This window comes from Candidozyma auris, chromosome 1 (assembly GCF_003013715.1).
Source record: "Candidozyma auris chromosome 1, complete sequence".
Taxonomy (NCBI): domain Eukaryota; kingdom Fungi; phylum Ascomycota; class Pichiomycetes; order Serinales; family Metschnikowiaceae; genus Candidozyma; species Candidozyma auris.
In genome coordinates, this window is record NC_072812.1 from 997482 (window position 1) to 1010844 (window position 13363).

General features: G+C 45.9%; 5 protein-coding genes across 5 annotated transcripts; 1 reads left to right on the top strand and 4 right to left on the bottom strand. All coding sequences in view use genetic code 12, as the record gives it.

The window, feature by feature from the left end:
• Nucleotides 1-380: 380 nt before the first annotated feature.
• Nucleotides 381-2660, bottom strand: FLC1 (flavin adenine dinucleotide transporter; the record flags this gene model as incomplete). Its single annotated transcript, XM_029034688.2, has 1 exon — nt 381-2660. One exon carries the CDS (start codon nt 2658-2660, stop codon nt 381-383), a length of 2280 nt encoding a protein of 759 aa, XP_028889930.2.
• Nucleotides 2661-3634: 974 nt separating this feature from the next.
• Nucleotides 3635-6973, bottom strand: CJI96_0000464 (uncharacterized protein; the record flags this gene model as incomplete). The annotated part of the gene is made up of 1 exon (XM_029034689.2): nt 3635-6973. The coding sequence occupies one exon, from the start codon at nt 6971-6973 to the stop codon at nt 3635-3637; it is 3339 nt and encodes a 1112-aa protein (XP_028889931.2).
• A 718-nt stretch (nt 6974-7691) lies between these two features.
• On the bottom strand, nt 7692-8726 carry CJI96_0000465 (uncharacterized protein; the record flags this gene model as incomplete). Its single annotated transcript, XM_029034690.2, has 1 exon — nt 7692-8726. One exon carries the CDS (start codon nt 8724-8726, stop codon nt 7692-7694), a length of 1035 nt encoding a protein of 344 aa, XP_028889932.2.
• Nucleotides 8727-8832: 106 nt separating this feature from the next.
• On the top strand, nt 8833-10836 carry CJI96_0000466 (uncharacterized protein; the record flags this gene model as incomplete). The annotated part of the gene is made up of 1 exon (XM_029034691.2): nt 8833-10836. The coding sequence occupies one exon, from the start codon at nt 8833-8835 to the stop codon at nt 10834-10836; it is 2004 nt and encodes a 667-aa protein (XP_028889933.2).
• A 12-nt stretch (nt 10837-10848) lies between these two features.
• On the bottom strand, nt 10849-11592 carry CJI96_0000467 (uncharacterized protein; the record flags this gene model as incomplete). The annotated part of the gene is made up of 1 exon (XM_029034692.2): nt 10849-11592. One exon carries the CDS (start codon nt 11590-11592, stop codon nt 10849-10851), a length of 744 nt encoding a protein of 247 aa, XP_028889934.2.
• Between the last annotated feature and the right edge of the window lie 1771 nt (nt 11593-13363).

Genomic DNA, 13363 nt, shown 5'->3' on the forward strand with positions numbered 1-13363 from the left:
GTACGATCCTCGGTTTGCTTTGGAACTGTCTTGGACAAAAGATATCAAGGTCAACGAGGACTACTCATATACGAAAAGGGAAATGAGAAGCTTTTCCTCGGCCAGATCAAGAATCAGGCGGTACGTCCACAAGTTGGCAAGACCGCCTGCTCTTGTATTCGGAAAGAAATTCAAAGAAGCAAGCAAAATATTGGAGAACATATCTTTCAGTCACTTTCTTTCGCTGCTAAACGCTACATCCAAAGAGCGTCACTTGAAAGCGATCAAATCTTTTTGGCCTAAACATGGGCCATAGCTAGTGTACATACGCAAAAAATTTTGCAAAAAAAAGGCCCCCTCAGAGGCTATCGAACGAATGTCGTAATAGAACGTGTGAATGTTTACAAAATATCCTTACCCTCGGTAGGGCGTTGGGTCGAGTACTCGGAGAATCCCGTCTCAGAGACGCTGGACACGCCTCGAGCATGCTGGTTAATGTGTGTTAGCGAGTCCAGGTGAGGCGCCGCAGTTTCGTCCTCCTTTATGGTATCGCTGAGTCTCATATTGCGGTCTTCTTTCTTTGAAAGTTTTCTGGTGATTTTGTCTTTGAATTTACCCACTGCTGTCTTCTTACTAGTGGGTTCCTCCTCTTGTTCCTCCAATTCCACAGCGGGACTTGAAAGCTCATTGACAGAAGCGAACTTCTCGTCGTCGTGAGAGTGGTCATTGGACGAGGCCGACGTGTTACTGGCCTCGTTCAACCGGTACATTTCATTCTCCCAGTCTTCAGAGTGGTCCTGGGCAGCAGCACCTAATGCGGACAACTCGTTGTTGGCCTTATCGTCGCCTCTCAAGTTCCTGGACGACCTCTTGACAGAGGACTTTCTCAAGAAAGAGGTTCTGTCGTCCTTGGCTGGTGCGAACCTGGAGTCTGGGTTTCTCGACAATAAAGCGAAGCCGATCAACACAAGAATCATTACCAACAAAATTAACGAGAATGCTGCATTCAAAATGAAAAAGATCCATCCCATAATAGACGACACCTGCGCAGGCTGGCCAAAAAGCTCCGAGAAGAAGAGAAACAAGAACGAGTTGACGGTGGTCACCACAGCAACACAGTAGTTAAGAATGTTGGTGCTTTTGTCCATGTAAGGCTTCATGACGAACAAGTAGATGGTGTAGGCCAAATCGAGAATGAACAACACGAGCGTAGAAGTTTTGCCTGAGCCCTGGCAAAGCCCAATGAAAATGCCCTTGATCAAGGTGTAACCGATAATCACACCACCAAACCAGTACTTTTGCGCATTAAACATGGTGTAACAGAAGCCGTACTTGTGGAGGATCTTGGAGTCTCCGTACAAAAGAGCAGCAGGGTTATTGTGTCTCCGGATGGAGAGCTTACCGTATCTCCAAGTTTGATAGAAGGAGAAGCCAATGATACCCAAGGCAGTGATTAGGAAGAGCACAGCAATGACAATTACCGCGGGAGAGTCGTGAACGGTGAATTCCCAAAGAGACAAGATCACCAATTGCGGGAAGCCAATGTACAAGTATCTCAACAAAGCACCCTTCAAAATAGTCGAGAAATTCTTTCTCAAATGAGAGAATCTGTTGGGGTTCATGGCGTTGTAACGAATCAAAAGCACAGCGCCCGAGCGTAAGAAGAATAAGATCACCGTGAGAAGGAAACCACAAAGCACAAAGAACGTGAATCCCGTCACCACAATGGAAGTAGGCTCGATGTGCGAGTTGAACCCGATTCTCTTGATGCCTCTGAGCACACGCAAGTTTCTGTTTGAATTCAAGGCGAAATCTAAATCTCTTGGTAAAATGTCTGTGCTTCTCTGGTATCTCTGAGAAGCCATCTCCTGGGCACGTTGCACCAAAATTTGCTTGTCGACGTTTTTAAAGTACAAAGTCGGGGAACCTCCTGTGGACTGAACGTACCATCTAAAGATCTTCTGCATGAAGTCAGTTCTGATCAAACCCATAGACCAAGCCAAGTTTTCTGCCCAGGCAGAGGCGATAGGAGGCACTCTTTGCACGTGCTGCATCGACACCACCACCACCAGCTGGAAATACATGAACAAGGACACTGCGTTGGTGGCGATGTGAGAAGCAGCGTTGGAGTTGCCAAACGTCGACATCACCGCCGCAATAAGCAAGCCCAACCCGGCAATCACCGCCGTGGCCCACTTGATGCCTGTCTGAGACACAGTTTTTCCGTTGGTGAAGGAACTCTGCAAGCAACTCAATATCTGGCCCGTTTCAGCATTTCTCACAAGAACCTTGACCACCGCATCGATGTCGGGCACGGTGTAGGCGATTCCGGGAATCATGTCCACCTCTTTCTTGCCAATGTACTCGACAGACTCGATCTGCATCGCCCCAGGGTACATGGGGCAGAACTGTTTCCAGCCAATATCACACATATCAATGTCTCTTTCGATGATGACGAAACCGTAGGCAAAGACTTGAACGTGGGCCATGACCTTGCCCGAGATCTCGGAGTTCAAGTCCAAGTTGTACCTCAAGGCTCTATTGTCGGCGTCAAATGTCACTTTGAAATACGAGGGGCTGACCTGGGAGTTGTCCATGCACGTAACGAGGGACGTTGCCGAAAGTGTTCTTCGGGCCCACGCCGGGGTCCATAGAAGGAACAAGAGAAGGATGAAGTTCATGGGGAAGCGAATGCGAGGGGCAGCTCTTAATCAGGAATTTGAAGATTTTGGGGGCAACTTGACCAAGATCAGGTATTTGATTAAGCCAAATATGCTCAGTGAGATTTGATCAGAATTTAGTCAAGTTAGATTCAGATCACGAGTTGATCACGAGTTAATCAAGGGTTGATCAGGGATCAGGGTATATAGATGAGGAATCAAGGATAAACAGCAAAATATCGAATTTTCAGGCACCTTCTATCTTCCGGCTGTATTTGCTTCACTTATCAGCTTCTCTGCTTGATCCAAGAAAAGTGTCAGGGGGTGAGGCTGAAAAAGAAGTGGTGATTTTTCTTGTGGGTGTTTGTCAAGTTGATCCAAGACTTTTTAGCCCCAGGCGCGAAGGGGTTGAGCAGGAAGAAAAAAATAGCCTCTGTGCGCGGCCGCCCGCTCCTGGGTCCACCAACGGAAGATGGTGTGTGCAAAAGAAGCGCTACAAGAGGAAGAAAAGTAGTACGAAAAGTGGAAATGAAAATCTGGGAAGTCTTGGGTATTTATACAAAAGGGCAGATGGCGGTCGTGCGTCTCCCAAAGCTCTCATGAAGTTGGACTTGGTCCCTGTGTTTTTCTCGAATTCTTCTCTGCCGCCAGAGTGGCTGCGAAATTGCTCGAGAATCGCGCATCGCCAAAAATAAAAATGGCCATAGCGCCCCTAACACCACATGGCTGGCGGGAGTCACATGATCTCGAGCACCAACAAAAATAAGGTATAAAGTGTCATAGTTTGGCCAGCCAGCCAGCACGTGCCTGAAATATACGGCTCAATTTCAAATCCGATTTGCTTCACGTTTGTGTTTAGCTGCTCATGTTTATTGTTTTGGTGGTTTTCGCAGCCGCGTACGTATATGCGCACAGTTTTGGTAGCTGGGGCTGCAAGCACTGGCTGCGAAATCTCCACCTCCCAAAACCATTCTGGTCTCCCATCAACTCTCATCTCACAAGTGGTACTCGTCCATACGGGCTTGCTCCACCTTCACAAGAAGCTCCTCGCCCCACACGTGACGTATCACGTCCCAGAACTCTTTGGCATATACGATCCGGACCCCATATTTGTTGTAGAAGTAGTCCTCGGGTGCACTGTTCTTGAAGTTTGTCTCCTGGTTGTCTTGCAAAAGCTCGTTCATGCGCTTTGGCTCGTTGATCTTCTTCACGTACTCTTCAATCACGTCTCTTCTGTTCTCCCGAGGAACAATGATCTTCTGGATCTGGCCCGTGAGATGTGCTCCAAGCATCTTCTCCTTGAGTCCGCCAATAGGTAACACAAGCCCCCTAAGGGTAATTTCGCCAGTCATGGCAACATTCAGCGGCACAGGTCTCTCAAGGATCAACGAGAGAAACGAAAGCGCCATGGTGATTCCTGCCGAGGGACCATCCTTCTGAACGGCTCCGCTAGGCACATGCATGTGGATCTCCAAGTTGTTCAATTTGTCAAGAACCTCCTTGGTGTTGTCGATATTCCACAAGCCTTTGTACAAAGTGTTTTTGATGAATGTCATACCAATCTTGGCACTTTCCATCAACACCTCGCCTAACCTGCCTGTCATGTTCAACGAAGTACCTCCCTTGTCATTGTGGAACCCAATGCTCTCAAAAATCAACACAGACCCCGAGCCATCTGTGTTGTAAGACAACCCGTTGACAACTCCGTATTTGGCCAGCTGAAGCGGCAATTCAACAATTTCATTGTTCAAGTTGGGCATAGGAAGCCCCAAATACTTGGCCAAATCGTACTCCTCCACACGAGGGTTGTATTGCACGGAGTTATCGCTAAGACTGTTGGCAAACTCAACCGCCTTGAACCTGCAAACGGTTCCCAACTTCCTCTCAAGATTACGAACTCCTGCCTCCCTAGTGTAATCAAGAATGACTTTCTTCATCACTTCGTCGTCGATGCTCACCAAAGTGTCATCAGGGAAACCGTTACGCTTGGTTTGCCTAGGCAACAAATATTTCTGACCAATCACGAGCTTCTCGTTGTAGTCGTATGCGCCAATGTCAATCATCTCCAATCTATCAAGCAATGGTCTAGAAAGGTTGTATGACTCATTGGCAGTGCAAATGAAAATCACTTGCGACAAGTCAATGGGGAAGCCCAAGTAGTGGTCCATAAACTGGTTGTTCTGTTCTGGGTCCAAGACCTCAAGCAATGCTGCCGCTGGATCTCCACTAAACTTTGCTCCTCCGCTGGCTCCTCCCACAACTTTATCGATCTCATCAAGAAGAATGACCGGGTTCATGGATCTTGCCTTACGTAAAGCCTGGACGATTGTACCGGGCATCGCTCCAACATAGGTTCTTCTATGGCCCCGAATCTCAGATTCGTCTCTAACACCTCCCAAGGAAACACGCTGAAACTTTCTTCCCAAAGTTGTGGCAATCAGCTTCGCGAGAGACGTCTTACCAACACCAGGAGGACCAGCCAACATGATGATAGGGGATCTGTTATTCTTCGATGCGAGAAGGCTTTTGGCGTCTCTCTCTTTCTCGAGGCTAGTCATGTCTTTGGATTTCTTTATTCTGCTATCTGCCTGCTCCTTGGCACGCCTAGTCTCGTCGCTGTTGGGTATGATGATGGCCTCTCCGTTGTTGGACTCTCTTGTGAATTTTCTGTTTTCACGCTGTTTACGCAACTCCTTCTCCTTTTGAGCTTCCTTGATTCCCAACTTTTCGTACTCCTTGTCTGCATTGATGCCCAAGAGCTTCAACACAACAAGGTACTGCGTAAGCCTTTGCTTGACATGATCCAATCCGTAGTGATCTTCATCGAGCTGGCGCTTAGCCTCCGCGATGTCGATGTCCTTGTTGGACTTGAATTTGGACACAAATTTGTCCCAAGGCATGTCCATGACAATTTCCAAGTAATTCCTGATGACGTGGAAGTCGGCGTTGCCTGGAGGTGAGGACTTGATTCTCTTGAAGTCTTTGGCTATCAAGCGCTTACTGTCTTCGCTCAATGACTGGATTTCAGGAAGTCTCTTTTTGATGAAATTAGCAATGGCACGAATGTCGTCATCATCGCCTTCCTCGTCATCCACAGGCTCGGGATCGTTGGCACCGCCGCTTCTTGTGGTGATGGGAGCAGCTCCGTTCTTACGACGCACCAAGGCCCTTTGATTGTTTGCGCCATTCTCATTGCCGTTACCCTTCGAAGTGAGCCCTTCCAAAACAACACGAATCGACTTGAGTTGATTGGCCACCAAGTTGGCTCTTTGGATGTTGGAAGCCTCATTATAAAACCAATGGTTTACCATCTTGTTGTTCTCCTTGAGGGCGCCAAACACCTCACTCATTTTGGTGATCATGACATTGATCTCGGCGACCCTGTCCTTCAACGCAGCTGTCCCAAGCATTTTGAGCTTTTCGTGATTTGGGAATGGAATGATGGCAGCTGTCAAATCCACCACACGCAGCAAGTTGCGTGGGTTGGACTTTTCAGATGATGACAAGCCACCTACTATCTTTTGCAAGCTCTGATACGCCTTAGCAAAGTCTTTCGAGCCAGCAAGCTGTAAAAACAAGGCGTTCGCCAAAGGGTTCAACGTGAGCAAATCATTCTTGTTATCTTCCAGATTCTTGCCGTTGTTCTGCAACGCCTGGCGGTACTCCGTGACAAATCTGTCGATGGCATTGAACAAAACGCTTGTAGACGACTTGAGCTTCAGTAAGTGCGCCGCAGGGTTGTCAATGTTCTCGTTCCAGTGCACCTTCAACAACGTTTCCGTAGGCTTGTTGGGTCTGTACCCAGGCACCTTCGAAGCCCGCTGAAGCGCCTGCAACGTGAGTTTCACGTTGGTGGTATCGTCAACAATGCCCACAACACGTACTATAGTGGCAACCTCGGAAGACTCGACCGCCAGCTCAGCCTTGGATTTTGGTGATGGAATCTTGCTCAAATTTGGGGAAATCGCCAACACAAGCCAGTCGAACTCAGAAGCCGGCTGTACGTTGTGGACCTCAGGCACGCCCTTGTTCTTCATCTGCTGCTCCATATTGTAGAAATGCTGGATCCCTTCAGAAGCATCGTTGCTGATGCCAGACGACTCCGAAGCAGCAGAGTCAAAATCGTATTCTCCCAAGAGGCTCTTGACCAAAGGCACCGAGTCAACTTTGTCACGAAACCTGGAGAGCAATGCAGCTGCCTTGAATCTTGAAAAGCTGACGTTGTAGATGATGCCAGGGAGAAGCACCAACGACGAGTCCAAGACGTAGTTGGTGAGCACCACTTGCTGTCTGACCTCGCCGTTTTTGACGGTGGTGGAGTTTTTGAACTTCATGCGATTAGTGGCTTTTTTTTTAGATCTTGATGCTTAAAATTGTTGTAGCTGGTTCTAGTCGGTGTGGGTGAGAAGTTGTTCGGATTTTATGTTAAACCTGGGGTATGCCGAATCTCCACATGATAATGGCGACGCTTACGATATGGCATGACGCTTGTGTGCAGGAACCGAGGAACCGCTGTGGTTTTCCATAATGTTCTCCACTGACCAAACAGGGAAAATGAAGCTGATTTAACATCCAGGCTGGTGAGAATTCGTGGGTTTGGTCTGTGAAAGGTCAAGCTGGGTATCATTAGCGGTGCAATTCACAATTCTAAGCGAAATCCACTGTGGGTGCAAAATCCCCCTCCTAAGTGCACTCTCTAGAGAACCCACCCATATTGAAGAATTCGCCTGGGCTGCAATAGATCGTCTGAAAATGGGTATGTATTGGCCAAAGAAAGCGTAATGCTAGCAGTGATAAATCTCTATTATTTTTGATCATCGCACTTTCTTCTTTAGTTGGCTGCTAAACGTGGTAAAAAAGGTCTTTAACATGGCAGTTCTCAGTTCATGTTTACCAGTTGTGTATCATTGAATAATCTGAGTACCATGATTAATGAAGATCTTGTGAAAAGCGACAGGTGACGAAAACAAAAAGGTACCCTCCGGCTCTTCATCACCAAGCATCCTCAAAATTTAACACCCAAGAAAAATGGTGCACTTCTCTTTGAACTCTCTACAACACATCTTTCAAACTCACTTGACCGGTTCCTCTCTTCAAAGGCTGTGGCTGCGTTTCGCTCTTCTTCCACCCAATCATGTTGATCACATTAAACGTAGCAGGTAATGTCACTTTTCCATCTGGACCTTCTTCGCCGTGCAAACTTTTACAGATTTCATTGGCTGCCAACAACACATCCTGGGGCAAATGGTTTGCTCGAGAAAGCAAGCTGTTCTGCTCGCCCATATTCTGTAAATCCTGGCACATGGCAACGATATCAGGAAACCCTCCAACGACTATATCCTCGGTGTCAATCGTCAACATCGAGAAGCCTGCTCTATTGAGCAAAGAGCCCACGTCGTTTAAGTGCACCAACGGCGACATTCTCGGGGACATTCCTCCTCTTCTCTCGAGTTCAGCTAGTTGCAATGATGTGCGTAGTTCGTAGAGCGTATCTCCACCAAAGATGGTGGCCATGAACAACCCATCGGGCTTGAGCACGTCGTTGATGTTTTTGAGTGCTTGCGGCAAGTCATTGATCCAATGAAGCGAAAGATTGGAGATCACCGCGTCGAACAGCTCTGGCTGAAACACCTCATGTTCAAATGCCTCTTCATCAGCAACCACTCTCTGTAATTTACCCGGAAATGCCTCGTTAAATGGCTCCTGGGCGTCTCTGAACAACATCTCCAGACACAGGTCGACCATGACCAATTCCTGGATCTTGTTTCTGATCTTTTCTTTGTCCTCATTGAGTTGCTTGGTCATTTCCACATCTGCGTGGTCTCCCTCAGGAGGCGCTTCCAGCTTCGTGCACAAGCTTTTCACGAAGTTGCCTGAATTGCATCCAAAATCAAGAACTCGGGGAAAGTCTCTTAATATAAATCCTAACCGTTCAATTGTTCTCACTGCAACCTCATCTCTAAGGTAGTCTGCTTTTCTGGAAGTTTCCACGTTGGCAGCTGCTCTGGCCCGCTGGTTTAGTTTGGCAGCACGGTCAAAAACTGTAAACTGGCCCTTTGTAGCTGTAGCAAGTCCTCTTCTGAACATTTTTGGATGTGATTCTGGGAAGAATTGATGGTTGCAACTATCCATCGCTTCGCACTGCACAATACTGCAACTACTACTACTACTACATCTCCCGTTGGAGCATCTTATGGGAGGGCTTTCGGGAAAAGCTTACCTAAAAGCTCTTAGTGAGGCGGTTGCAAGAAAGACAAATACTGCTTCTGCCAAAAGGTTGCCTTACTTGAACCGGTATGCAACCGATATCCTGCCTGAGCGTGCTAAATCCTACAGTAAAGCATACCAGCACAAGTTCACCAGAAACGGGTCAATTACTCCTATAGAATGTCTGCCTCGTCTTCTAGAAGAAGCTCTTTTCTTCCACGGCATTGCGAACAGACCCAATACGCTATTTGAGATGGCTAACCTCATTCGTGATACTATCGCGTACCAGAATATCGTCACGGCTGATATGTATCTTTTGATGCTTCAAGGAATCAACAATTCACGCGGTAAAGCGCTCATACGAAGCGCTGTAGCCTTGTACATTGAGGCTCACCAGCATATCAAGCAATTCTCCCAAGAAGATCGCAATTTGGCTGCTTCCTTACTACTAGATATCTACTCCAACTGCAAGGACGTTTCTGAGCTACTTCTACTCAAGATCGCTTATGAGAACTACATGACTAAAAGTGTATCAGATAGAACGCTAGAGGCTCGCTATATTGGTGCTTTTATTCAGGGGTATCTCAATACGGGCCAGTATATTAGAGCGGTGGATCTTTTTGAGAGAGGCGTGGCTGATCTCCATGATGCTCTTCTACCGATAGATCAGACGCTCAAGTGTCTTCCTACAAAGGGTGTCTTGATATCTATGAGCCAGCACGAAGATGTAAAGCTCCTTACAAAGTGGCTACGAACAGTCCTTCAGATTGACCGCTCCTTGTTGGATTACGAGACGTGGTCGGAGTTTTTGAGCCTTGGGCTTTATTTAAATCATTACGAGCTTGTCAAATTGATCTATCTGGAACTCATAATGCACGAGGTTGAAGGCGTTTCGCTTGATGAAATTATGTTCTCAAAAGAAGCACAAGACCTAGAGAAGAAAAGCAAAGTTCTCAGCTCGCTCAGCGAAGAGACTTTGGCTCAAATTCTATATACCCTTTCTTCCAATGGTGACGTCAATTCCACTTTGCGGTTGATCGAATGGCACTTTCTTCACAAGAAACTCAAAGGAGAAAAGGGTCTCACCAAGGAGCTCTGCATTGCAATAATCAAATCGTACTGTTACCATGACGATGGCCAAGACAACCTCAGCCTAAAAAATGTTCTTGAGGTCATTGATAGCTTTAGCAAGCTTGGGCCCGAACTTCAAGTCTCATTCAGGGATATTTCGGATGCAATGTCCTACAGATTCATGAGATACGATGCCGTCGATCCGAATGTCGAGATTGCAAAGCTCCAGGAGCAGACATGGGCGAAGCAACCGGATGCCGTATCAGACGAAATGGAGGAAATGCCCCGCAAGATCCGAAATCTCAATTTGCACAACTCTGAGAAGGGGAATATCCTCAAAAACTCTGAAATCTTGGACCTTTTTGTCAGAGAAATGATCTCCTTCATTCAGTCAAAGCAGCTCAGCGATGAAACTCTTCAAACCTTTCTTAACTGCGTCTTGCATCATCTCATGAAATATCAAAATGCCACAGGTTTGGTTGTTGCGTTGATGTCAATGCACCAATTGAACCCTCGCTTTGCCCTAAAATGGTTCAATAAGGACCTGTTTGATTTGATTTTGAAAACCATAGCGAAGTCTCCTGCTAGCAAGCTCCTTGGTTATGAAATTTACCTATTTATGCAAAGAAATGGTATAAGTCTCTCTTCAGAGAACTTTGGAGATCTCATTGCCCTGGCACTTCATGGCGAAGAAGAAAATGACATTGTGAAATTGTACATGAATGCCGTGAAGAAGAACCATTTTGCATTGCCCGAAGTCACTGAAGTGCTTCTAAGGAGAAAAAATGCTGTTTTCAATTCAGTTGATCCAGCTACGCCTATTGCATACTCTGAGAGCGAAAAAGTCGACCGAAAAAGGTACTACGAGATAGACAAGCGAGACTCTGGGTATCTTCGATTGATTTTAAACAAAAGCTAACGTTGCTAAAACTCACTTAAAATATGGCTCATTGACGGCTTTTTCCAAATCCAGAGCACTGATCTCAACAAGTGTGCTCCTCAGTTTGTCAAGCATTGGAGGAGCTTTACCTGGGAAGCTTGTATCGCCGTCGTTTCTTCTAAGGGAGTCTTCATGCATGTTTGAGAAGGTTGAAGAGAAACTGTTGTTGAAAGAGCTCAACATCGTGGAGTCCACAGCCATTCTCATGATGTTTTCCGCGTGACAGGCCAATTGGTCTTTTGATGAGATTTCCTGTTCGTCGTCATGATGTTTTTCATGTTCCTGTTTTAGCACAGTCTTCTTCAAACTTTCCTTCACTGGGGTTTTTCTAACTTTTGCGCTTCTTTGTGCATTCTCAAGTTCTCTGCCACTTGGGGCCTGCTCAAGTATCTTACGAGATCTCTTCTTGTTGAGTGGGGGAGGTGTCTTTGGTTCTGCTGGTGCATGCATCTTGGTGTAAGGCATGTCCAATATATATGCTTCGATGGCATTTTGGGATGCACTAAGAATATCGTCCAACGGATCATCTTGAGTAATCAGAATCGCTTCAGGGCTATTTTCAGCACTTTCGGCTCGTTTGACGTATGGTTGTTTTGTCACTTTAGGTTGTGGAACAGAATATGTGACTTTGATCTCAAGGTCTCTACTGACTTGAACATCTCGTGGTAGTGCTTGAATTTCTGGATCCACAGATGGAGCACGTGGAAAGGTATATGGTAAGGAAAGGGAGCTCATGACGCACGGAAGAACGAGAAACAGGGGTCTCAGCTTCTTATCTAGCGCTGGAGGTACGTTTTAGGGAAACAGATTATTGTTTATGTTGTTGCCAAAAGAGGTATACATCTTGAAAATGACCCCAAATTGAGAATCCTGCCCGCACGTCAACCATCTATATTCTGCTAGGCTACGAAAGCTACGAAAGACTGAAATGATAAGATAGAGAAGAAAAAGTAGAGCTAAATGGAGTCCGACACCGGTATGTGGGTTGGCTGCAAACGTACATGTTCATCTTTTGTTTTTTTTGCTACACAAATGCGATGTTGTGATTGGCCCAAGTGAAAGATCCCGTCGGATCGCTGTATTTATAAGTATGGAGCATCGGCTCTGATATATACTATGATACAAGGCGTAACATTCCATGGATTATCATAATCCCAAAGAAATATGCAAAATAGAGGATATTGTCGTCGTCATCACCGTCATTGTGTGGTTAAAACCACGCTAAACAAAAGCTCAGGAGCCGCCTAGCTCTGAGACTCTTGCTCTTTCTTCGCAAGCAGAGCTTTCTTCATTCTCTCGTCCATCACCGAGTCGTTGCTGTGGACACTGTCCACAGGACAGGGAACTATCTGGTTAGCACCGACTAGAAGAAAGCAGATGGCAAATGTCGATGTGAAAATGGAGTTGGTCAATCTCCCTCTTTGGGACGCTCTGATAAACATTTTGTATCTTGTGTTATGAAGAAAACGTGGGGGGCGGTTTTCAGGAAGGTGATTGATAAATTAATGACTGAAAATTTCAGGAATATGAGTGGTTGAAATCAGCAAGATTCAGGTAGATGAGCTCTTGGGAGGTGAAAGAGCTTATCCAGAAACTTTCCTAATATTTAAAATGGTGTGTCTCTTTGTAAGGATGACCTGGAGAAGTTTGAGATTAAAAAAAAAAAAAAAAATATTGTTCGATTATGATGCGGTGAAAAGAAGCGTGGGCGATTCGTTAGATGGCCCTGGCCGTGGGTTTATATGCAGTACGCGAGAGAATCTCTAAAGGCGCCAATCACCTAGTTGCAATTTAAAACGGCAAAGATGTCTAGGTCAAAAGATGGCAGTCGTTATTCCCGCCTTCTTTGAGCATAAAAGAGTCTGCCTAGTATTTTTTTTTTGCTTGTCGATTGTGGTTGAATCGTTGTCTTTGTGTGGGCCTGGGGGATTTGGTTGCGAATTATATTGTATGCGATGGGTGCAAAATCGCTGATTCTATAGATACGTCTCTTGAGACGTTTACTTGGAGAAAGTACAATTTGTTTCTTTACTTCGATGTTTTGCTGAGGTTTTGGATCTAAGATGGTCGGTTACGATCTAAGATGGTCAATTCCTTCTTTTTAGGGCTCTTGTTAAAAAAGGCAACCAGTGACATTCCTTCTTACTACAGACGCTCACTAAAGGTTACTTTAGCATCCTGGCAATATCACCTAAGAGCCTAACATGGAGCGTATTTAGCAACAAAGATTTGAAAATTGACTGAATTTATCATCTTCAGTTTCACGTGAAGGGTGTTTCATTGTTTAGTGACTCCAAAAGTTCCTGTGGCACCTCAGTCGGATACGAGAGGAGGTGTCTTGTTTGAAATCGTTTTCTTGGTCGATCTTAAAGACCATGCACAGTGACTTAAATAGCACCATATCCTCAGTTTTGCAGAATTCATTGCTGGAATCAAAAAGAGACACTAGACATAGCTCTTTGTAACACACATGAGTCTGCAAAACTCACTTTGTCAGGTATTTCGG